Source organism: Oncorhynchus mykiss, chromosome 2 (assembly GCF_013265735.2).
Source record: "Oncorhynchus mykiss isolate Arlee chromosome 2, USDA_OmykA_1.1, whole genome shotgun sequence".
Classification (NCBI taxonomy): domain Eukaryota; kingdom Metazoa; phylum Chordata; class Actinopteri; order Salmoniformes; family Salmonidae; genus Oncorhynchus; species Oncorhynchus mykiss.
Window position 1 is genome coordinate 34,397,321 of NC_048566.1, and position 25,537 is coordinate 34,422,857.

Sequence of the window (25,537 nt, forward strand, 5' to 3'; positions counted from 1 at the left end):
CAGAGTCTCTCGTAGGAATTGTATATGGCATGAGAACAGTTCCACCTCAGTGGTTTTCATACCTTCTATCATAGAATTACATATTTAATAGGATCTCTGTGCCTTATATACCATGAATATCTTCATAATAGTAGCCTCAGTAAAATTGAGTTGAAATGGTCAGTACCAATGCATGGTCTTATTACCTGGGATTTTTCTGTAAAGAGTGGAAGGGAAAAAGCAAAAATACAGATGAGCTTTTATAGAAATAGAATATATTTAAAATATTGAATTATTACTAGAAAGTAGTTAGCCCACCAGAGCCTCTTTTCCCCATAAGATCAAAGAATTGGCGTGACTCAGGTTTTCGAGTCATTCTTTTCAGGATTTCTTTGTATTGCTCAGATAGTTGCAATTTCCTCTGAATAAATAAAATACACAATTTAGCTTATTCATTTGATAGTAACCTAGGCTAATCATGAGAAGATTATTATGAAGCCTATCACTGCCCGTGGCTGCTTCCTAAATAGTCCACATTTACAAATGTACGGGACAGTGCTGAAACATTTTTTTTATCTTAATATCGACAATGCCACTATAGGCTACAGTCAAGAGAAGTGTCCTACCGTATCATTGTCTTCTCTCCAACTGCCATCAAAATGTATTTTTTGGCTGAGGACAGATGCCATAACGAGGGAAAATACCATAATGAGTAGAATTATCTTCATTGTGGTAGCAGCTGTGCTGTGCATAAAGTTGTTCCTCTTCATGCGTTTATTTTATTTGATGAGAGTAACTTTACTGATAAAATCAGACCAATGGCCTGAATAAATACTGAATTCCTATAATGTCAAGAGTTTCAAAGATGCAGCCTGCTGCAATACCTACACCGAGCAAATGTTAACAGAGAAAAGTGCGTCTCTCCATTGGCGCGACATTACAATCGGCGCATCTGTGCCCGCCGGCGTTTTTATGCACAGACAGAGCTGAAGTGGATGTCAATGTCAAGCCGTTATGTCATATTATGAATCAGTAGGTATGTCTTTGTGTTTCAATTTCTGAAGGGGAAAACACCGTTGCTTCTGTCCAACAGAGGCCTAAAATCTACATGTCTGGAACAAGGCTAGTCTACTTTTGGCACTGTGCTGGACTCGCAATCACTCAATTCCATCCAGAAGTACAACATAAACAAGTGACGTCAAAACGTCATATTTAATATATGGTAGCCTATTTATACCGATTTTTAATGACACAAAGACGCTTTATATAGTATAAAAGAAACACAAGAAACGTTAAACAAAAAATAGGGAGTAGGACTCAAAAAGAAAGAGTGTGATGGGTCAGAGTGAGCGAGAAAGCAGGTGTGTGTGTGAGAGAGAAAGAGACTATGCGTGCGTGTATGTGTACAGTGAAATCCTTCAACCAAGCATAAACACACATACAGTAATAATCCTTCCGTCTGTAAGACTTTTTAGCGTTTATGGGGCCCACTTCACAAATCCCTTGGAATAAACAATGAAGTACTCGTCCTTATACCGTCTGTCAACTCCCGGCTCAATGCTGTCAATTAAAAAAAGATATATACATATTCTGCATTTATACAGCAATTACCAAATATACTGCTGTGTGCATATTGATTTAGAACATTGTCGACATACCGCCACCGTTGTGGGTGGAACATGGGGCTTGGTTATTATCAACTTTGGTGCTGTGCTGCTTAATAGTAACGTTCGACCTACATGTAATTCAAAAAGTGTAAACAGCGAAAATTAGAGAGATGAAGTCAACTCATAATTTAGACTACGACGAGCGTGCATTCTCAACATCTACATTTGCGCACAGCACCGTCAACTTCAGATCCAAAATAACTCCTCAACAAGTCACGGTATTGGAGCCAGGTAACACAGCTCCAGCTTTCTATGGTAACCCTGGATGGAGAATTCGTTTACCTGCCACATGCAGGGTTGAACTGGCCATTGGTAATTCCCGCTTTTACCAACAAGTCTGCCTTTTTGGTGTGCCTGTGGAACTCCGAGTCGTCATTAACCGACTTGGTCCAGGACCTACCCGATAGCACCCACCCATAGGTATCATTACAAAGGAGCAACACAAATGTTTACTGTTGTTTGTTAATATAGAGGAGACAGGCCATTAAACAGAACTGACATATTACAAGTTTCCCCTTGTGTTTCTGTTCAACAGAAATACATAAGTTTTGTCCAGATTGCACTTCTCCCCTGTTCCTGTATTTGGCTATGGGAACTGGATTCCCAGTGTGCTGTACTCCTGGGGCCGTTCGGGACACAACTATGGCCTTTCTCATGCAGTTTGTACCTCTACAAGCAGGGAATACTCGCTATGCACTTTAGGACTGGTGCACTCATCAAAGCACCAGTGGAAGTTTCATTGTCCCTTGCATTTAGATCCCAACTGTCTGTGGTCCATTTAACTTTCCCTTTTGACTATTATTATTTTATCCTGGATGAACATATTATAGTTCAGAGTTCTCAGGGTGCCATCAGAGTTATTTAATGACAGATGGGCCATGTATTTATTGTTTTCTATGTTCATCTTCTGGAAGTGCCGTATCTATTGAAATGTTAATTCCATACAGGGTGGAATATGCCAGTGATAGTCAAGAGACTTGATGTGCGATATGATTGGCTGATGGGTTCCTGGAGCTAGATGAAACACCGGTTGATTGATGCAGGCGACGGGTGTGAGCCGGCCCCCTCCGCTGCAGGTTTCGTTGCCTGGGTTCCTTTTTCACCAAGGTCAGTTATGAGACGGAGAGAGGGATAGGTGGAGAGCCGTGGGGAAACATTTAACTGCCATTTTCCAGGATTAACAGAAGAGTTGTTATGCAGTTGTCCATAATGTTTCCCATAGAATGTGAGAGGTTGTGTAAAGACTCACAAGCAGACTTTCCATGTGCTTGAACTTGACATGAAGGAACACATTGACACTGTTTGTTTCCGTCCCCAGGTGAAGAACATGGTCAAGTCCTTGTCCATGCACGTCCTGGTAACCCGATCCAGGATATGAACTGTGTGGGAGACAAATATTCTACGCCACTAGGCATACCTGCTGCCATAGTGCACCGGGAGCCCTCGGTAGCCCAGGCCCTTAGGTAACTAACACTGACTGACTGATTCATACAGTGTTTGGTCAAGTTGGTTTCCTCACTTAACTCACTGGAAGCCATGCTTCCTCTAAGGATGAAGTGTTCTCTCTGTAGTCTTGGATGGATTACTCATGGAAATGATCTATCGACTCCTGACCTGATGAGATATGCGAGCAATGGTCAATAGAACGTACTGTGAATGTTATTTGATTGTCAAATTCGCAACCATAAATGAATATTGGACCAAATAAAGTGAATATATGGATGTTTATATTCTATGTTTTGTAGATATGGACACATGGTGACCGTGTCCTTTCAGAGTACCCCCTCTCCAAACTTCTTCATTGGCATTGACCAGCAGGGGGCACTGTCTGAGATGGGCTGGTTCCTCTACCCCTCCTTCAAGTTCATCAACTGGCAGGCCCAGTGGTAAGCAGTAAGCACACTATGGATTCCCCAGTTATTACAGTAAACTTAAGACATCAGGAATTCATATGTCAGGAGTATGCGAAGAAAGAGAAAGATTTTCAGCTATTTGGTAACTATAACCATTCCTTCATAGGTTTAATTTCTGTGAGGCGCTTCAGACTAGACTCCGTGACCCAGCCTGGGTGGTCCCTGTGTTTGAGGAGATTCCGATGCAAGGACAGAGTGGAGCAGTAGCCACAATCAGTGTAGGTGAAGGGGGAGACAGGTTAAATAATGTTTTTTAAGCCTTGAGAAAATTGACACATGGATTGTGTATGTGTGCCATTTAGACGGTGAATGGGCAAGACAAAAGATTTAAGTGCCTTTGAACGGGGTATGGTAGTAGGTGCCAGGCACACTGGTTTGAGTGTGTCAAGAACTGCAATGCTGCTGGGTTTTTCACGCTCAACATCCCGTGTTTATCAAAATGGTCCACCACCCAAAGGACATCCAACCAACTTGACACAACTATGGGAAGCATTGGAGTCAACAATGGCCACAATCCCTGTGGAACACTTTCGACACTTTGTAGTCCATGCCCCAACAAATTGAGGCTGTTCTGAGGGCAAAAGGGGTGCAACTCAATATTAGGAACGTGTTCCTAATGTTTTGTACACTCAGCATTTATGGTCGTGCCATACATTAAGTCGACAATAAATGCACCAGTTTTGAATATAGTTATAATTTGATAGATATTTAAAAGGAATTTTGACTTTGCCATTTCACTGTGTCGGTAGACATGTTGGATTTTGACATGTTGGAGTTGGACGCGTTTCTGTTCTGTCCCAGCCAGAGGAATGACTCCCACTGGGATCACACTGTGCAGCTGTTTGTGTGCTGTAACGATTTCAGTCCCCATTGCAACATGGAGATGGGGCGCTGTATAACAGCCTTCCCGCAGGTACAGTCTGTGCATTTGTTGTCACATGATATTGATACCATTTGACATGAGTCCCCAAAATGCATTTTGGTATTTGTTAAGATCACTCTTGAAGGGCAAAGCTGTTCCATTTCCATTGACTTCCATTGACTTCCATTTTTATTTTTTATCTCCATATCAAATCATTTCTGGGTAACAATGAAGTACCTTATTGTGATTGTTTTCAATTAAAAGTGTAAAAAAGAAAACCAAAAAGCTTCTTATTAAGGAGCAATTTCTCAAAGAAGAATTTTGCTGGGACTGTCTGGGAGTGTTCTGAGGGGCCTAATGGGAGGGATATGTAACCTGAAAACTAACACTTATTGGCAGAGGTTTGAAACTCTTTTTGTTATTGGTCTACTAACTTATACCACCTGGTGATGTTGCCAGACAGGCCAAAACACCTGTGCAAAACAAGCAGAAATTCCAGGCAGTCTTTTCAAACAGCTCTTACACTAAAAGGGTATTATCATAATCTTCACAATTTTACAGTATTACTTCAACTTCATAGTGTGGAAATATATACTGAACGAAAATATAAATGCAACAATTTCAACTGAGTTACAGTTCATATAAGGAAATCAGTCAATTGAAATAAACTCATTAGGCCCTAATCAATGGATTTCATACGACTGGGCAGGGGTGTGCCTGGGAGGGCATAGGCCCACCCACTTGGGAGCCAGGCCCAGTCAACCAGACTGACTTTTTCCCCACAAACGGGCTTTATTACGGACTGAAATACTCCTCAGTTTCATCAGCTGGTCTCAGACGATCCCACAGGTGAAGAAGCCAGATGCTGAGGTCCTGGGCTGGCGTGGTTACTTGTGGTCTGCGGTTGTACTGTACCGGACATACTGTCAAATTCTCTAAAACGACGTTGGAGGTGGCTTATGGTAAAGAAATTAACATTAAATTCTCTGGCAACAGCTCTGGTATTCTTGCAGTCAGCATGCCAATTGCACGCTCCCTCAACTTGAGACATCTGTGGTGTTGTGTGACAAAACGGCACATTTTAGAGTGGCCTTTTATTGTCCCCAGCACAAGGTGCACCTGTGTAATGAAAGGGCTGTTTAATCAGCTTCTTGATATGCCACACCTGTTTTTTTTACTGTATAGAAAATGCTAAGTGATGGTTAGGCAATAGGACTGACTCTTTCACTTTAAAAACCCCAACATTAAATAGGTTTCCGGTGTGTGGGTATGCCATCCTGTTGTGTACAGTTCTACTTGTGACAATGGACAGAAATCACTCTTCTTGAGCAATTTAGACCATTTCATCCCTCTTTCATCATGGGTAGAAAAAGATGTGCACTTCCATACTAAGCAAAGTGTCATAGAAAATAACAGGATGTTTGCAAATAGTTGCTGGAAAGTTGTCCTGGCAAAGGACAACCCCCCTATGAGTCTCGGTTATGACAGATTAGTCATAGAGGAAAAAGTACTCCAGTATCAGCTTTTTCTCACTGCACCAATGCCATACCGTCTAAAGACAGTATCATTACAGTATCATTCTGTATTTCTTATATGGTAATAAGTAACAGGATGAACTCTTTAAACAGATGTTATAACTAGATTTTGCTCTTGTTGTAGCCAATCACTCATCCAAGCTTTACCCCTTGAAGCTGATGTCATTGTACAGTGGAGGCACCTTTGACAAGGAATACAACAGGAGACACCAACCAATCAAATTCACTGCCCCAGCCTCAACAAAAAAGGTATGATACAGAATTGGTATTTATTCTGTTTACATTCACTCATAATAGAGGGTAATTGTCATATACTGCATGTTCTTACATTTTTTAATATGCCTTTGTTTTAGTTAGTGCTTTGGCCATAATGTGGGTAGAAACTGCTTTACAAATCAAGTTATTATTGCAATCAGTCATTTTATGTACCATTTTGTGTCTTAGGTGGAATTGTATGCTGTAATCCCAGGTCACGGGAGAGACAGGAACAGCTGCGGCAAGTTCTGTGTGACTGCACACCACTTCCTCGTCAAGGGAGCATTCAATCACACTCGTATTTTTGACTCGGCAGGTGGGAAATGACTAACGTTCAAGTTTGGTCATGCAGATTCATATAATCCTCCCATAGTCTGGGCCATAGTTACATTAGCATGATGAGGCTGTATTTCTCTGAGGGAAATTAAATTGAACTTTTTTTTCTTCTAATTTTTCTTCTAATTGGATGAGACGGGGGGGACGGGGGGGTGGAACATTATTGTTTTTACACCGTAAATAAGCCCAAATATACATTGTATTTTACAATAGCATAATCATTTCATACCTTGATTACATTGAGACGTGGTCACATAGGTCTCTTTATGTATTCACAGGAATACTTGAGAACAGATTTCTTAAATTAAAGGATTTAGCTAAATTCCTGGAAATTCATATTTTTTGCCCTAAAACAAAAATAATTTGTGGGCCAATTTGGCCTGCAATCTTCCTGTTGCTGACCCCTGTCCTAGGGCGTTTTCCTGCTTGTGTCCCTATTCTATTCTTATTTGAGTGAGTCAGGTGTGGGTCTTTTGTCATGCATTTTGTTCCAAATGAATGTAGCTCCTACCATATCAATGCATTATACTGCATTTACCATGTTTTCAGTGCAGCATTCTTTAACAATCCCAATGTCCTGACTGTTTCCTGGGGTTCTGTTATTCTCCAGGTTCAGCCCTGGGGTGTGCCATGTGGGTGGGCCTCTCCGCCCCCTCTGGGCGGTGCCCAACAAGCATGGCACCTGGCTGTACGGTCCGTGGGGGCTGGTGTGGTGGGCTACAGGTCAACCCCTGGAGGATTGACATCACCACACAGGTAATAGAACTATCACCAGACCTCGTCATGAAAAGTTGCCCTTGCGGTTCGCCATCAGAAACCTCTTTGTTTAGCTAGCAGTGGATACGATCACATGCAACTTCAAATGAAGCTCATGCAAGTTAACAAACACGTAATCAGATGGTTATCGTCTGCAACATCACAGATGTCATCAGAGGATTGATTAAATCACAATTAGAGCTAATTAAAGCCAGAAGAATAATGCACTTGTTGAACATACTGTAGCTATAGCCATCAGTCTTGCATGTTTTCATGGTCATCACTCAGTCACTGTTAAGTTGGTCAGGGTCCTCACTTTAGCGTCGGATATCCTGCTACAGAGCTTTCTGATGTGGGGATGCGTGCGCATCACTCGAATGTGACAATTGCTTGTAAACGAAAAATGGTTTCATACGTCCTTTCCATAGAAATATAATTTCTCATTAGATCTAATTGAATCATTCTATTTATATGTTTCTTTCATCCTCACCTTATACTGGATTGATATTGAACTATGAAATGATGACGTAACAGATTTCTATTTTCCAGTTTCAGAGCACAATGTTGCCACCTTCAAATGCATACTAAAGAGGCATTCTTTCACCATGGAAACAAGACCATAACACAGTCTTTGTAAATTTGCATGCCTTTTTTGGTGTTTTAGCTGTTATTTCTGACATTTAAAGAGTTTCAAGACAACAATTTTGCTAATCTTCTATCCCACATACTGCAGGGTTTTTGACGGAAAGGTTAAACATTCAATTTCAAAATGTTTGCTACAGTAGGCGTTTGTGTCCATTAATTTGCAGTGGAGTGCCCTTCATGAAATTACCTATTAGATGAGTACAGCACTTGATCACTCATGAGTCCTTGGAAAGGCACACATGACCCCGTCTTTCCAAAGCTTCAGTTCGATTTTATTTATTTGATACACACACATCATTTTCATGGCCACTTCATTTGATTACCACAGGTTTAATTTGTAGATGTTACATGGATATTACAGTATTGGGGCTGTTGTTTATGGTTGTTTTGATTACTATAGTGTTTCTCCCGAGGCCTTGAATTGTTCTTTCTTGTTGTCTTTCTCAGCTGGACATGAGTGGGATTAAAGCTCAGAGAGTGTGAAGCTCATTTTGCTCTTCAGAAAAGTTGAAGGCGGCTACTTAACCTGGTCAATTATTTGTAACTGCACAGACGTAGCTTTTAGCGTCAAACTTAAACTTTCAGGTGATGACAAGACACTTTTCCCCGACGCAAGATCAACCACCTTCTGCTTCTTCAATTATGCAAGTATGTCTTTTTGAACGGTTCACTTGCGAAGGTTGGAGGAGTGGGGGTTGGTGACATTTGCTACCACAGACACGAATGCATTAAAACAGTGTAATATTGCACAAAATGTTCAAATATATCTGGATGTTCAAATGATCGACATTCTCTTTGTTCATTTAATTAACTTTAATGAAATTGTGCAGTGTAATAAACAATAATATCCAGCAGTCAGTTTTCATACAAATTAGTTACTTATAGGAACGTTAATCCGAGATAAAGGTTAGTGTTATGAACTTCTGCCACATTTGTAACATTACCATTTAGTGTTCAACGGTGTTTTTGGAAACCAATACGGTTCTGCCCTTATTACTCCATCTTGAACATGAATAAATGGAATGCTTCCCTGACTGTATACTTCTTCCAAAAGCCCTAAGTCTCATTCAACTTACAGTTAGTTACCTCCAAGAAATGAGGGAGCTTATGTTAAAACAAAGACACACATATACAGAGTTATATAAATAGCTTATTGCCCCTGAGGGGATAATTTCAATTTAATTCAAGTTAAATTGAATTGGTGCCATGTTACCACCAACAGTTCCAAGACGAGGGAATACGAATCCAAAATAACTGTGATCGAACATTTGGTCCCAACATCACCTAGTACTCTCTTTGACAAGTGTTCTATCCATTTCTATCCCCATGTCAAAGTATTGGTGAAGAGGTAAGGCACTGATATTGAAATTGACCCACCTTTGACCCAAATGTATCATGTCTTATCAATACAGTCAAGTAGATTTGTGAGCATTCAAAACAAGTCAACAACTGTGTGTATGTTAGACCTTAACACAGGTTTTTTTGCAGCTCTTCTCCGACTCAAATCGGTTTTGGTTTCCCTGACAGCCTCCGAACCAGAACTGGGCACAGGCATTAGCCGTAGTGTCATAGTACCACTTCACAAAGTAATTCCTGCAAGGCCCGGGGTCCAGAGTCTGTCCACATCTCTCATCTGGGGAAAAAGGAAGAAAAATGGGGGACATTGCTTTTACTTGTACTGTATAGCGTTGTATGAAATGACAAGAATAGGAAATGGGGAAATATCAGCAAAGGCTGCACAGTAGTTTGAGCTCTGGAAAAATGCTATATGCTATCAATCAAATCACCCGGTATTAAATCATCCTGGGGCAGAGGTGGAGAGGTTGGGGGGAGCCCGGGTAACTTTACTACGGGAAGGGGCCTCTGGGTGGGGGCCTGGGAGCCCGTCATGACCACACTGTGGGAGGGGTTCTTCATCTCTGACGGAAGAAGGAACTCTGGTAGGCGCTTGAAGGGTTCCCTGTCAAAGGATGGGACCCTGTAGGTCTCTGAGTTATCTCGGTCCCCGGTCTGGGAGCCCTGTGGGGTAAAGACTCTGTCTGACTCTCCTGGTGGACCTGGCTGTTTAACAGAGGGTAAAGAAATTGATATATGTATTTTGTACATCTGCTATAGTATGTGATTACAATCAAAATTGTGACACACAGATCCATGTATGAACGCATTTGCAAATGAACATGTGCATGCACAGACGCAACACACACTCAATTCATGGCTCATTTAGTGGAAATTCAAGTTCAGACACTATCCTTATGTGGGGCCTTTTTAGCAATCATTTGGTTATGGTGAGTTCTCCTAATTTTCTTCACAATATTATATTTTACAATGACATGATTTATTGTACTGCAAAGCTTAGTGAGCTCTGTAAAGATCTGCAAATGTGCAGCCCTATTCTGATCATGACAGAACCATTATGTAAAGTGGAAGTGTTGTCATTCTCACCACCATATGTGTTTTTTTAAAGTCTCCATTGAAAGTGGGCGTGTCAGTATCAGTCCTCTCTGGGGTTTCCCTGACAATCCCGGCTTGTCCAGGGGTTCCGGGGGAGTATCTGGAGCTAGGGATGGAGCTGAATTGGGCCCCGCCATCACTCTCACAGATCCGACTCAGCAGCTTGCTCTCAAGGGCTGGACGAGCCAAGACAAGACAGTACCCCAATATTATTGGGACTAGGCAATAAGACACAGCTATGTAAAACGTACAGATATTTAGGACTGAATTTTCTTTGGATAATTTTAACAGCACAGGTGTTTCTCTGGCTTTAGAAGTATTTAGGCCCACATGAACTATTCAAATATAACTGTGGCTTTACAAGATGTTCCTTGCAGGGAACATAAACTTCAGTAAGAATGGACATCATAGTGAAAGGTACTTCCTGCTTACCAGGAAGTGTCCTGAAGTCATCAATCAGGTAGACGTGTTCCCTGTCTGGGTCAGAGGCCATGAGGTGGAGCTCTTTCTTAAACTCCTCGTACAGCGGATCACTCTGGTTCACCACCCCGATGACAAACGTCTCAATGTTACTGCCATTGGCCTCTTTCACTGCCTCCTCCAGCCTCACAGAGTCCCTCTCGTCCGCCTGTCCATCTGTGATCACTATGGCCACTTTCCTCACCCCGGGCCTGGCCGCCCGGAACACCTGGTTGGCCTGATGGATGGCGCTGCCCGTGAAAGTGCCTTCGCCCAGGTAGGTCATAGTGCGGACCGCCTTCTTCACCTGGTGGTGATAAATATTTATAACATCTCTGATGTAGCCTGGTCCCAGATCTGTTTGTGAGGTCTTATGTGACAATGACCATAAGAGTTGGCAAGACAGCACAAACAGATCTGGAACCAGGCTACTGTACTAGAGAGTAAGATTTTTCATTTTGGACGCTTGAGAGAAAATCAACTTGCATTGAACTTTTATGTCATATGAATTGAATGTTATCATTACAGAGGATTCAATAAAGTTTTGAGAAATATAAAACTGAGATAGTCTTGACCTGGTCCCGGCTGGCTTGCTGGTGCAGACTGACCACCACCATGTCGATGTGGCTGTAGAGGACCACCCCGACGCGAGTGGTCTCCCGGCTCACGGAGGCACGGTCGACCAGAGCGTTCACAAAGTCCTTCACCACGTTGAAGTTGTCAGGGCCCACACTCTCTGAGCTGTCAATCACAAAGACCAACTCCAGTGGGCTCTCACGGCACTTCACCCCACAACCTGGGGAAAGAGATAGATTCATTGAAAGTCTCTGCAAGCAGCCATTACAGGTATGGTATTGTACCTGGTGTGTGAATTACCACAGTACCACACTAACCACATATAGATCTGACCAGTTTGATGACCTCCTCTCTCTGTAACAGATGGTAAAACACTTTAGTGTCTAGTCATTGTAATACTACAGTACGGCGGTACAGTGTACAAAACAGACTATACTTACTGTTAGGCCAGGTTCCCCTTTTTCTCCCAGTCTGCCCTGTAATTCAGGAGGTCACTCAATAACAAATATATACATCTGATAATGTCCATGCTTTTTCCAGATTTATAGTAAGACTAGTACCAAAGGTCCAGCCGTTCCTGTCTCTCCAGTCTCTCCCCTGTCCCCCTTTCTGCCTCGTTCACCCACGAACCCCCTGTCTCCCTGTAGGAACAGCAAAACGTAATCATTTTTCTATAACTTGGAAAATTCAAGACCATTTGTGAGACTGGATTTGGTTCTGGCTGCCGAGATTAGAGATTGGATAACATCTCTATATTTATTAAGCTACATGTTATGTTGTTTGTGTGGAGGTTCTTACCTTATCCCCTTGAATACCTTGTCCTGGGGGCCCCCTGGGGCCCGGGATCCCCTGGAATCCTGACTCCCCCTATCAGGGAAAATCAAGTCAGCATTTTGATCTGTGGAAACACAGCACTAGTATATGCCTAGCTGTACCATGACCTAACATGGCTTACTAAACGGTCCTTTAACTGTACCTTTGGTCCTTGAATGCCCTCTCCAGGCAGTCCCTGGGGACCCGGTGCTCCAATCTGACCAGCTGACCCCTGCAGAGAGAATCATGTCATCGTGATGCTCCGCCAGTCATATTGTTCCTATTAATCTTATTCAATCATTGATATCCTGTGTACTCAAATCACGATGGCTAATTTCTCCTCCTACACATTGGTAAAAATGATTATTATTGGTCTGAATAGGATTTATGACCTTGGGGCCCATTAGCCCAACTCCTGGTGCTCCAGCTAGTCCTGTGGGGCCTGGAGTTCCCCGGTCTCCCTGAACAGAAAGATCCTCAGGTTAAATACTCACATAGAGTTCACAAAACAAACACATTAAGTTGCCCCTATAATTGGGTTAAGGTTATTTTGTGACCTAAATAGAGTTTATGCAATCATTACACCGGAAAACTCACCTTAGGACCAGGTAAACCTTTTCCTTCTGGTCCAGTCTCACCTGTCAGTCCTGGTACTCCAGGGGCTCCCTAATAAGCATGACAGAACATCTATTCATACAGTATACATACTGAATAGTCAGCATAGATTAATGAGTATGATCATAATACTAGAGAAATGGGGATACTTACTGGAGTTCCAGGAAGGCCTTCCCCTTCAAGCCCAGGTGGACCAATGGGCCCTGGTAGCCCTCTCTCACCCTAAAAAGTGAAAGTGGTTTCACACCAATGGTCTTATGTGGTTCATTGGACATTTGAGAAATACTTGCACCTCCCAAATCAAACTGAAAGAAGCTGAATCAAATGACCTTCGGTCCTGTGATTCCTATTCCTGGTTCACCAACATGTCCGGGTGGGCCGACCGCACCAGGGTCCCCCTGGAAACAAAACAACCCAACATAAAATAGAACACTGACGTCATCCTTAAGATATGGTAACACTTTAATATCCTAATAAAGTAGTAACCAACAGTGTTGTCAATGTTCCTTCTCACCAGAACTTACCTTGATACCGGGTAACCCCCGCCCAGGTGGTCCGTTTGTACCTGCTCGTCCAGCACTTCCGGCTTCACCCTAAAACAGGAAACATTTTATAACAGCAGAACCAACCATGCTTTGGGTCAGTAGTGTTGAGCATGACTGTTGTGCATGTGCTTACCTTGGCCCCCATTGGCCCCACAGGCCCTACTGCCCCTAGCTGGCCCCTGGAGCCCCGCTCGCCTCGGGCCCCCTGAGAGAATAGTCACAGCTTGATTTCAGACAATCTTTTCCATACATCCTTTAAAATAGTGAAAATGCTTTAAGATAACTGATTTGTACCTTTTCTCCAGGGACACCTTTTCCGGGTGCCCCATCAGGTCCCCTGGGCCCATGTAACCCAATGTCACCCTGACACCATGTGAAATAAATACACAATACTGTAAACAATGAACAATGTCAGTTGACAGACTGACATTAATGTACTGTCCTAGTGATAATGACATTGCATCACAGCACACTGTGCCCACCTTCTGTCCTATGTCTCCATCCTCTCCAGAGAGGCCCGGAATACCAGGCAACCCCTCCGATCCTGGGTCTCCCTAGAGGAGCATTTACAAATCTCTATTAACACAGTTTTACTTGATCTGGTTTAAATACTGTCTTACTGAACCATCAGACTTACTTTAGGTCCTGGCTCCCCAACACCGCTCTCCCCTGGGATTCCAGGCTCACCTGAGAAGCCTTGGCTTCCCTGTAGAACAAACAGTACATGTGACATCATATCTACTAATGAATATACTGTACGTTTGCGTCTTGCATTCAGATCTAAGACTTCCGTTTTTGCCTGACATTAGACTCCCTTTGATCATGTGACATTCAACCTTACCTTTTGGCCCATAAGTCCCACACCTGGATTCCCTCTGGGGCCTGGAGGGCCAACTGGCCCTTGGTTCCCCTGAAATTAAGGGGACATTAGAAGAAAAGGAATATGAGTATAAGTATATGTGAGTATACAGTATGTTTGAGAATAGACAAATTGACATTATACAGAAGGATCTGACTGCAGGTGAATCAGAATGTACCTTTTCTCCTTGAATTCCTGCCCCTGGCATTCCCACCGGTCCTTGTGATCCAAGCTGTCCAGGATTTCCCTGAGAGAAACATAAGACCTCCCATCAAATGTCATTTCACTGAAGGAATATGGGATCATTCTCAATGGATCGTTGATCATTTATCATCATACGGACCAACATAAGACCTCAACATAGTAATGTCCAATAGTCTTAAACTTGCTTTACCTTATCACCTTTGATCCCAACACCAGTGAGACCACGCTCACCTCTGGGGCCATCATGGCCTCGATCCCCCTGAAAAAAATAGATACTTGAGTCCACATTGATAAAAAAAAAGACATATTAATGGCCCGTTGTACTTATACCAGACCTCATTTTGACTTTAGGATGTGTACAGTTATACCTAACAGTATAATACTTGGACACTTAAATATTTGCCCACCTTTGAGCCAGGGAGCCCCTCCCCAACAGCTCCCTGGTTACCCTGTGCTCCAGCAAGTCCTGGGGGTCCCTGAAATAAACAGTTTCTTAATTTTTGACCCTCAGTTTTAAAATGTGCTGTCCAGTAAATGGCAACATTTAGTTTAGTTTTTAGGTTACCATTGTCAAATCTGATCATATGAATCAGAGGTTGAAGGATAGGGTCATGTATAACATTCCCATAGCGATCACTGTTTAGGTATCCAAAGCTGGCATCTACAGTAATACTTACTGGCTGTCCTGGCTCTCCAATTCCAATGGGACCAAGGGTTCCTGGTCTTCCCTGAATTCCTTTGGCCCCCTGAGAACAATGACACATTTCAACATTTATGTTATTTACATAAACTGTAAATGTATAGCATAATCTCTGTAATGGTTATTATTAGGTTACCTTTGGACCTGGGAACCCAATGCCAATGTCACCTGCTGGTCCAGATGCACCGGTGGTTCCTTGGTCCCCCTGTGTTAGAGGTGTACGATCACTGTGTGAATGCGTCAAAACTCCTACTACTTGAAACCCACGCCACCAACAAGTTAGTCATAAAACACTTCTATTCCAAGTTCATACTGTTAGAGAAAACCCTATCCCGGTGCTTCTCCACAGAGGAACTCTATCCATTCCAACAGAAGTGTACGAGGATGGAAAGTGGCAATAAAATGCAGACAAAGGATCTTCATGGGATTCAATAACGCATCTCAGAATGGCATTTACGAAGAATACAGCAGTCACTTGTTTCTGCTATACATTATGTTCTTGATTATGTCAGATTTTTTATATTTTTTATTGCTAAATAGCTAAGTGGCTCTAAATCACTCTTGATTCCAAGGCCTTCCTTGTTTGAGAGGTCTGGTCAATGTGTGACAGAAAGTGAAGGATCGGTACTTAAATAGAAACGGACAGCAAGGTCAACTCGGCTCTCATGGCTTCTCTGGCCAAGCAACACACTTTGACAATAGAGATGCTGTGTGAAAATGTGTTTCCATGTACGAAAGTGTCATACAGTAGCACCCATGAATGTAATTGGCTGATTTCCTAGCCCCCTTGAATGTCATTGGCTGAGAATCAGCGTGCCTACTTTAGGTCCTGTTTGGCCCTCCGGACCCTGGTCCCCGGGTGGTCCATTAACACCCTGTGGAAGAAACCAAAAAAAATCCACAAATGGCCTTAATGAATAAAAGAACAATGAAGTTGATTTATATAATGCACTGGTTCCATTGCAGTATCCTAATAGGTCCATGTGAAATGATGTCTACAACAGCCTTTTTTCTCACTGTACAGTATGTAGCTACTGTTTGTATAGAATTTATAGCCCAGAAAATCTAACTCATCCCTGATATCTGCCAAATCTTACATTTTACAATGTACCAGTTTGTAGTCAATTCTTACAGTTGAACTAATGCAATACAAATGCACAGAACTATACAGAACAGAGCAGTAGTTTCGTTCCATTGTCAGGGCCTGGTGTCAAAACAACACTATCACTGATACCATGCCAGACGAGGGGCTGATAGTGAGGAGGAACAGTGCCACTGTACTGGCAACCCTGTCCTAGTAGCTAATCCTACGACACAAAGTCTGCTCCTGGAAAAGAATAATATCCTGCAAGCCTGGATTCACTGCTTTAGATACTCACATTAGCATTGGGATTAGGCATAATCCAAAATTCACATTCCATAAGTGCATGGGTGGGAAAACGACAAAACTCAACTTCCATTATCCATATTTGAGAATGAAAGTGAATAAGGGATGTCTCTGAGTGACTTAGATGTCGTCTAATGTCTGTACTCATTTTCACCCTGTCATCAAACAACATCTCAGTGAAAGAAGTACCCAGCCCTTGCTCTAAAGTGCATCATTCATTGAGAATCAATTAACCTATTTCAGATGAACATACTGTATCATATGCATTCATGATTAAGACAAGGTCCTAAACAGATGTGTTAATGTGTTGAAGGAGTTAAAAACAACAATGTTACATTGTACCTGGTCTCCTCTAGGTCCCCGTGGGCCAGGAGGTCCTCCAGGGCCCTGTAAGATGACAAGATGACATCATGCTTCCGTTGGCACACATATTGTAGAAGAGATCACAATGTTGATTGAACCAAACTGGCACATTAATCATTGTACTTACTTCATCTCCTTTCCCCCCAGGGGTGCCACAGTCTCCTATCTCCCCCTGAAATACAGCACGGGTTCAACCAACCATTGGAAAAACACTTTTAAGCAAGACAGTTGTATTCTGAAATGTCTTGAAAGCAGATGTCCCACCTTGTCACCTTTATAACCAGGACTGCCCTGTGAAGTAAGAACAACAGTGTTCAACACCCAGTACTGAAGGTATCTCAGTCAACTATGGAAATGTGGCGGTTAGATGGATGTTAATAATGACAGAATAAAGAAATACATAGTATACCTCAAGACCGTCACTTCCTGGTCGGCCACCGACTCCAGGTTCTCCCTTGTAGAATTGAGACAGTGTTATAAATGTGAGATCAGGATTGTATGTAGATCACTGAGGTTGTTAAAATAGTGAAAATCACTATGTTTTTACTACTTACCCTTGATCCTTTTGGACCAGATGGTCCTTCATATCCTGGATCTCCTTTTGTACCCTTGACGATACACAATAAGTTAGTATATGGAGTCATTGTCGAATGATAGTATTCTGTATTTCTTACAAGGTTTTTGTTTTTGTTTTTTTGTGTGGTGCGTCAGTCATACTGGGTTACTGCATAATCCTTACTGTAGACCTAGATGTTCTGTTGAAAAAACGTCTAGTGTACTCACTGGGTTTCCAGGAGGGCCTCTCTCCCCTCTTTCACACAAACACACTTCAGCCTGTGGACACTGATACAATGAAAAGAATACAAAATCAGTCTTATCACACCACCTGCTACTTCCAGTGGCATTGTAGTGTTTATTGTTTTGAAGTACTTACCGCCTCAAGCGCTATTGCACCCTGGATGGGAAGAAAATACAAGACGATTGTGTGAGGTTTTTACCTAGAAATAATTCCAACAGTACCACTATTGACTGAACATTGTATTGTACCTGAGCAAGCCTTACTGTACATGAACAATGGTACACATGGTCAAGACATTGTTCTAAGGAAGAATCAAACAACAGGGGGTACAGGTGATACAAAGCTAGATCACTTCCTGTCAGTTTTGCTTAATAAAGCTGTTCTCTTTTAAACCTCCGCTAATGACTATGAATTAGAGAAACTATGATGGATTTTTGGAAAATGTATAATTTATGCTATTATTTGCCCATAGACAGGTCTTGATCTCATTTAGACTATAGACACATCTCTGTGTTTATGGAAAATGCATATTAGGGGAAGAATTCCCCACACAGGAACAATTCTGCCAATTGAGGTTTGAGCCCCCGCTTAGGACACAGACATGATAACAAGACAAGTTTATTTGAGGAGCTCAGTTCTGTTGGACAGTGATGTTGTGTGTCAACTAACTTAGTTACCCTCACTTTGTACCCTCACAAACCTCTGGAAACAGCTGTGAAGTTCTCATACTCATATAGAAAAGGCAGTGTGCAAGGTACTATCATACCCATTTCACACTACAAACTAATGATCCCAAACCATACCGTGCTGGCCTGGTTAAGCATACCAATCATCTTCAACTTAAGTGTAGGGTGACTTTGATAACAGAACACTCACCAACTCTTTCAGTAACTTCTCCTCTAGCTGGGGGTCAGTGAGACTGTGGACGAATTGCTTGGCCGGTGTGCTGGCGATAGCCCGGAGTTTGGCACTGTTCTGGCTCTGGCGGGCCAGGTCCGACAACCCTATAGCAATGAGCTTCACGCCACTACCCTTAGCATCCGCCGCTGCTCCGATCACATCAGGGTTCCTCGGATGATCGGCACCGTCGGTCATGAGCACCGCCACCCTGACGCTGTCCTCCTTGGTCTCCTGGGTGAAGAGCTGTGTGGCGTTGGTGATGGCGTAGGTGGAGTAGGTGCCATGGCCAATGTAGACCATGGAGCTGACTCTGCTGTGGAACACATCCAGGTCCTGCCAGGCAGTGAAGCTGTGCTCTACAGACACAGAGCTGCTGTACTGGAGAGCAGCCATCCGCAGCTTTAGGGTCCATCCAGACAACTGGAGCATGGTGAGACGAGTGCTGAATTGCAGAACGAAGGACTTCTGCTTCTCGAACAGGAAGGTCTTGGCGCCCTCCGAACTGTCCAGAATGAAGGCCACCTCCATGGAGCATGTTGTCATGTCTGGGAGAGGGATGCATACATGTGTTTCACATGGAGATCGATTGGATAAACTTCAGGCAAATGTCAAACGCAAATTAACATTTATACTGAACAAAAATATAAATGCAACATGCAACAATGTCTAATATTTTTGCTGAGTTACAGTCCATAAGGAAATCAGTCAATAAAAATGAATAAATTAGGCTCTAATCTATGAATTTCACACAGTGGTGTAAAGTACTTACGTAAAAATACTTTAAAGTACTACTTAGTTTTTTTGGGTATCTGTACTCTACTATTTATATGTTTGACTACTTTTACTTTTACTTCACTACATTCCTAAAGAAAATAATGTACTTTTTACTCAATTCTTTTCCCCTGACACCCAAAAGTACTTGTTACATTTTGAATGCTTAGCAGGATAGGAAAATTGTCCAATTCACGCACTAATCAAGACAACACATGGTCATTCCTTCTGCCTCTGATCTGGCAGACTCAGTAAACACAAATGCATCTTTTGTAAAATATTTCTGAATGTTGAAGTGTGCCCCTGGCCATCCATACATTTTTTAAACAAGAAAATGGTGCTGCATGCTTTGCTTAATAGAAGGAATTTGAAATTATTTATATTTTTACTTTTTATACTTAAGTATATTTTAGCAATTACATTTACTTTTGATACTTAAGTATATTTAGAACCAAATACTTTTAGACTTACTCAAGTAGTATTTTACTGGGTGACTTTTACTTTTACTTGAGTAACTTTCTATTAAGGTATCTATACTCTTACAAGTATGACAATTGGGTACTTTTCACCACTGATTTCACATGACTGGGCAGGGGCGCAGCCATGGGTGGGCCTGAGAGGGCATAGGCCCACCCACTTGGGAGCCAGGCCAACCCACTGGGGAGCCAGGCCCAGTCAATCAGAATGGGTTTTTCCATACAAAACGTGTTATTACAGCACAAGGTGCACCTGTGCAATGATCATGCTGTTTAATTAGCTTCTTGATATGCCACACCTGTCAGGTGGAGGGATTATCTTGGCCACTTTTAAATTCTCACTAACAGGGATGTAAACACATTTGTGCACAACATTTTAGAGAAATAAGCCTTTTGTGCACATGGAAAATGTCTGGGATATTTTATTCCACCTCATGAAACTACTAACCGCCTCCAACATAGTTTTAGAAATTTGGCAGTACGTCCAACCAGCCTCACAACCCCAGACAACGTGTATGGCGTCGGTTGGGCAAGCGGTTTGCTGATGTCAACTGTCATGTCTTTACTATCATTAACTGAAGACTGATAGTTTTTATCAAAGATTCTCTGTAATTAGTTATTACGCGATTAGACTGATTAATCATGTAACCGTAATTACTAGGAAGTCGGGGCACCAAGGAAAAATATTTAAATTATAAAGTTATCATTTCCTAAAATAACTTTTCAGATATTTTATCTGATCAATTAGTCTTAGAATTAATGATTTATTTACATTACCTCACATTATTCTCATTCCAAACGTCGTACATTGTTGGTTATCTGCACGAACCCAGTCTTCATTATGAGTCATCCATACATCAATTGTCTTAAAATCATTTATTTATTACTAACTAAGTAATTCACAGAAATGCATAAACAAACAAACAAACAAACAAGGTAAATGTGGTTACATGAAATGATAGGAGAATGTGCCCTAGTGGGCTAAACCGGCATGGCGGCTTGTTAGACAAAAGGGGAAGTGTGAGTCGACTAAGAAGTCACTACAGAGTGATAATTATAACAATTGAAATGCTAATCCTTTACCCATGAACGATCACTCATTTGGGAACAATTGCAATCAATATATATATGTACGCTCAGTGTGTCGTCTTGATCGCCGGTGAAAAGTTTATTTATTTTGTAGAATTCTCCGTCTCTCTCCCTCTCTGTCGTGGTTATAGTGGATAGTTCAGAGTGACATTCATTCGTTTCATTATAGAATCGTTGTTTCGGCGGGTGTCGTTCTTCGCGTTCAATGATACCGAATTCCTAGCTGCAGACTAGTAATTAATATCAAAGACTTGTTCTTATTCTGTCGGTTTCGATAGTCTAAGAGTTTAACATGTGGTATAACCTGGGGTCAGGGGCGGTCCTCTGATTTAGTTAACTCCAATCCCCTTTTTGAGTTTTCCTTCATTAAACAGTCCAAAATCACATTGTAAATTTGTGTAAACAATTTCATACTCACTCATTCATCTTATACAATAATTAGATGTAAACCTCATATCTGAGGCTATTATATAAACAGTGTTATGGTAATGTGGCCACACCCGTCTCCCATGAGCTTCCCCAAGTTGTGACAAACGGACCAGTTCGTAGCTGGATTCTTCACCGATCTTTTATACTTTCTCCGGAACATGACATTTGTGGATTTCCTTTGTTCTCCATGAAAATCTACTCTCTCTATACTGTGTGGCCATATGGCAGGGTCGTCTCAGGAATTTACGACCTCTGACCACAGCAGCCTAGTTGAAGGAGGCAAGGGAGAGGGGGATGGGGTTGCTATACCCAAAGAGGCCAACGTCATGACACAACATTGTGAACAGAGTGCCCCATGGGTGGTGATGGGGTTATGGTATGGGCAGGCCTAAGCTATGGACAATGAACACAAATTATTTTATTGCTGGCAATTTGAATGCACAGAGATACCGTGACGAGATCCTGAGGCCAATTGTCATGCCATTCATCTGCCGCCATCACATCAAATTTCAGCGTCATAATGCACGGCCCTATGTTGCAAGGATAAGTACACAATTCCTGGAAGCTTAAAATGTCACAGTTCTTCCATGGCCTGCATACTCACCAGACATGTCACCCATGGAGCATGTTTGGGATGCTCTGGATGGACGTGTACGACAGCGTGTTCCAGTTCCTACCAATAACCAACAACTTCGCACAGCCATTGAAGAGGAGTAGGACAACATTCCACAGGCCACAATCAACAGCCTGATCAGCTCTATGCGGAGGAAATGTGTCGAGCTGCATGAGGCAAATAGTGGTCACACCAGTGGTCACACTGGTTCTGATCCACACGGCTAAATTTTTTTGTTGTTGGTATATGTGACCAACAGATGCATATCTGTATTCCCAGTCATGTGAAATCCATAGATTAGGGCCTAATAATGTTTTTTCAATTGACTGATTTCCTTATCTTTGAAATTGTTGCATGTTGCCTTTATATTTTTGTTCAGTATGCAGGGCATTCGGAAAGTATTCAGACCCCTTGACTTTTTCCACATTTTTTTTACATTACAGCCTTATTCTAAAATGGATTTAAAAAATATATATTTGCATCAATCTACACACAATACTCCATAATGACAAAGCAAAAACAGAAATACCTTATTTACATAAGTATTCAGGCCCTTTGCTATGAGACTCGAAAGTGAGCTCAGGTGCATCCTGTTGCCATTCCACAACTTGATTGGAGTCCACCTGTGGTACATTAAATTGATTGGACATGATTTGGATAGGCACACACCTGTCTATTTAAGGTCCCACAGTTGACAGTGCATGTCAGAGCAAAAACCAAGCCATGAGGTCGAAGTAATTGTCCATAGCGCTCCGAGACAGGCTTGTGTCGAGGCACATATCTGGGGAAGGGTACCAAAACATTTCTGCAGCATTGAAGGTCCCGAAGAACACAGTGGCTTCCATGACTCTTAAATGGAAGAAGTTTGGAACCACCAAGACACTTCCTACAGTTGGTGCCCGGTCAAACTGCGCAATCGGGGGAGAAGGGCCTTGGTAAGCGAGGTGACCCAGAACCCGATGGTCACTCTGACAGAGCTACAGAGTTCCTCTGTGAGGATGGGAGAACCTTCCAGAAACCTTCTGCAGCACTCCACCAATCAGGTCTTTGTGGTAGAGTGGCCAGAAGGAAGCTACTCCTCAGTAAAAGGCACATGACAGCCCACCTGGAGTTTGCCAAAAGGCACCTAAAGAATATCAGACCATGAGAAACAAGATTATCTGGTCTAATGAAACCAAGATTGAACTCTTTGGCCTGAATGCCAAGCGTCACATCTGGAGGAAACCTGGCACCATCCCTACAGTGAAGCATGGTGATTTCAGCATCATGCTGTGGGGATGTTTTTCAGCGGCAGGGATTGGGAGACTACTCAGGATCGAGGGAAAGATGAACAGAGCAAAGTACAGAGAGATCCTTGATGAAAACCTGCTCCAGAGCGCTCAGGACCTCAGACTGGGGTGAAGCTTCACCTTCCAACCGGACAACGACCCTAAGCACACAGCCAAGATAACGCAGGAGTGGTTTTGGGACAAGTCTCTGAATGTCCTTGAGTGGCCTAGCCAGAGCCCGGACTTGAACCTGATTGAACATCTCTGGAGAGACCTGAAAATAGCTGTGCAGCAACGCTCAACATCCAACCTGACAGAGCTTGAGAGGATCTGCAGAGAAGAATGGGAGAAACTCCCCAAATACAGGTGTGCCAAGCTTGTAGCGTCAGACCCAAGAAGACTTAAGGCTGTAATCGTTGCCAAAGGTGCTTCAACAAAGTACTGAGTAAAGTGTCTGATTATGTAAATGTATATTTCAGTTTATTTTTTTATATACATTTGCAAAAAAATCTAAAAACCTATTTTTGCTTTGTCATTATGGGGTATTATGTGTAGATTTATTAGAAGAAACATTTTTTAAAACAATTTTAGAATAAAGCTGTAACAAACAACATTTGGAAAATGTCAACGGGTCTGAATACTTTCCGAATCCACTGTACTACTTAGAGTAAATCACTGTTACAATGATTTAGACATTTAGACATTAATAAATTAAAATCTTCCTGTTGGCTGAGAACGTTGTTTGACTTTTCCAGCAGATTGTGCACCCTTTTTTTTTTAGAAAAGACAGAAACACCTTAAAGAGCAACTGAATGTAATAAGCAATTTTTCCTCTTGAAAACGGCCTATGTGCCATCGATATGAGTCAGAAACATTTATTCTAGTGTAAATAGGATCATTTTTGTCATTAAGTCAGTCCAAAACTAAGATTTGTGAGATAATTTAGGAAAAAGAGGGTATGACAAGGAACGATGGTTAACTGTTATTCTCAGTCGCATTTCCTAATGAGGAGAATTGAAACAGAGGCTAAATCAGTAAATTCAGCCCCCCTTTATCATGCACGGGCTATTTCAAATGTAATGTAGCCATATAGATAAAAAATAATAACGGATAAGCCACAATGACTGACCATCATCACTAACATGTGGACGTCATTTACCATTTTCTCCATCTCTGAGGACACTGTACTTTCCTTTTCTTCTTCTCTGGCCTATAGCCTCGTGAAGAAGTGCCAACAGTAGAAGGAACAGAGCCACTCCTTTCCCCATGTTGTCCTTTCTCAACATTCACAACCTAAACATAAAGGAAAAAAACATGTCTTATTCAAGTGGGGCATCATTCTATATGGCAGGTGTGGATGCGATCTCCTACTCAATCACGATCATTCTTGATTCTCACCCCAATTGTTGGAGCACAGAATCAATGTACAGTACATGAGCCATCTGCAGAGTCACTGTATCAACTATGGGCTGAAGCTGGCAACATAAATGTACTTTATGAATTCCTGTTATGTTGTCAACTATTTATACAGACCAACTAAAACAACATGCCACATCATTTATGTATTTTTTCTTGCCTAGGGAACAAAGTCATCAGTGTAATGTAATCAATTTTTTATTTTTTACATTCCACAAGAGAAAGTAATTGCCCAACTACTTAGAAAGTTGTAATTTGATTTGAAAATGTGGATTTTATCATCTTACCTTAGTTCTTATTTAAATACAGCCGCCGGTTTTGGTATAATCATCTGGAGTGGTTTAGGAAGCAGCATCTCGTCCTGATCACCAGTTCGGACTAGTCCACTACGTGAAGTGCGATGTCGCTTCGGGAAGGACAGCGCTCGGTTCGTCTGCAAGAATGTGTAGATTATTGTGCGCTACACGTCACTATGTATTATCTTCATGTATCTTTATGACATTTCACAGTTTTACAGACTCACAGACACGGAATAAATTGTAGTCACCCATAGGACGTGTATGTGACCAATACAATTTGATTTAGTATTGCGCGTAATACTGTAGCTCTGGGCAGTGTACACAAGACTGAACTCTTTATAACGTATTACGCTTAATTAACAACTATAGAGGTGTAAAAAGCTGAGGATAAAAAGTTAAAACACGTTGTGGTTTCTTTTAACATTTCACTTTCCCCACAGTCTACGTTGAATTCCGATATTTGCAATTTAGAACTGTTTGTAACATTTCTGCATGGTGATTGTTTGGATGTTATACATTCAAATCCCAACTGATACATGTTATTAAGATTTTCCTCT

General features: G+C 42.0%; 1 protein-coding gene and 1 pseudogene across 1 annotated transcript; one reads left to right on the plus strand and one right to left on the minus strand.

The window, feature by feature from the left end:
* The first annotated feature begins 993 nt into the window (after positions 1 to 993).
* LOC110534788 lies at positions 994 to 8,565 on the plus strand (annotated as a pseudogene).
* A 181-nt stretch (positions 8,566 to 8,746) lies between these two features.
* On the minus strand, positions 8,747 to 25,473 carry LOC110488086 (collagen alpha-1(XXVIII) chain). The gene is made up of 36 exons (XM_021560093.2): positions 24,969 to 25,473; positions 24,425 to 24,558; positions 18,596 to 19,164; positions 17,855 to 17,875; positions 17,704 to 17,763; positions 17,475 to 17,528; positions 17,330 to 17,374; positions 17,185 to 17,211; positions 17,048 to 17,092; positions 16,900 to 16,944; positions 15,992 to 16,045; positions 15,307 to 15,375; positions 15,148 to 15,216; positions 14,878 to 14,946; positions 14,661 to 14,729; positions 14,445 to 14,513; positions 14,249 to 14,317; positions 14,045 to 14,113; positions 13,890 to 13,961; positions 13,702 to 13,770; positions 13,541 to 13,612; positions 13,387 to 13,455; positions 13,192 to 13,260; positions 13,016 to 13,084; positions 12,845 to 12,913; positions 12,640 to 12,708; positions 12,411 to 12,479; positions 12,233 to 12,301; positions 11,995 to 12,075; positions 11,875 to 11,910; positions 11,752 to 11,788; positions 11,434 to 11,654; positions 10,832 to 11,165; positions 10,391 to 10,575; positions 9,736 to 10,009; positions 8,747 to 9,581 (listed from the first exon to the last, which is right to left on the minus strand). The coding sequence occupies exons 2-36, from the start codon at positions 24,549 to 24,551 to the stop codon at positions 9,409 to 9,411; spliced, it is 3,567 nt and encodes a 1,188-aa protein (XP_021415768.2). The 5' UTR covers positions 24,552 to 24,558; positions 24,969 to 25,473; the 3' UTR covers positions 8,747 to 9,408.
* Positions 25,474 to 25,537: the final 64 nt, after the last annotated feature.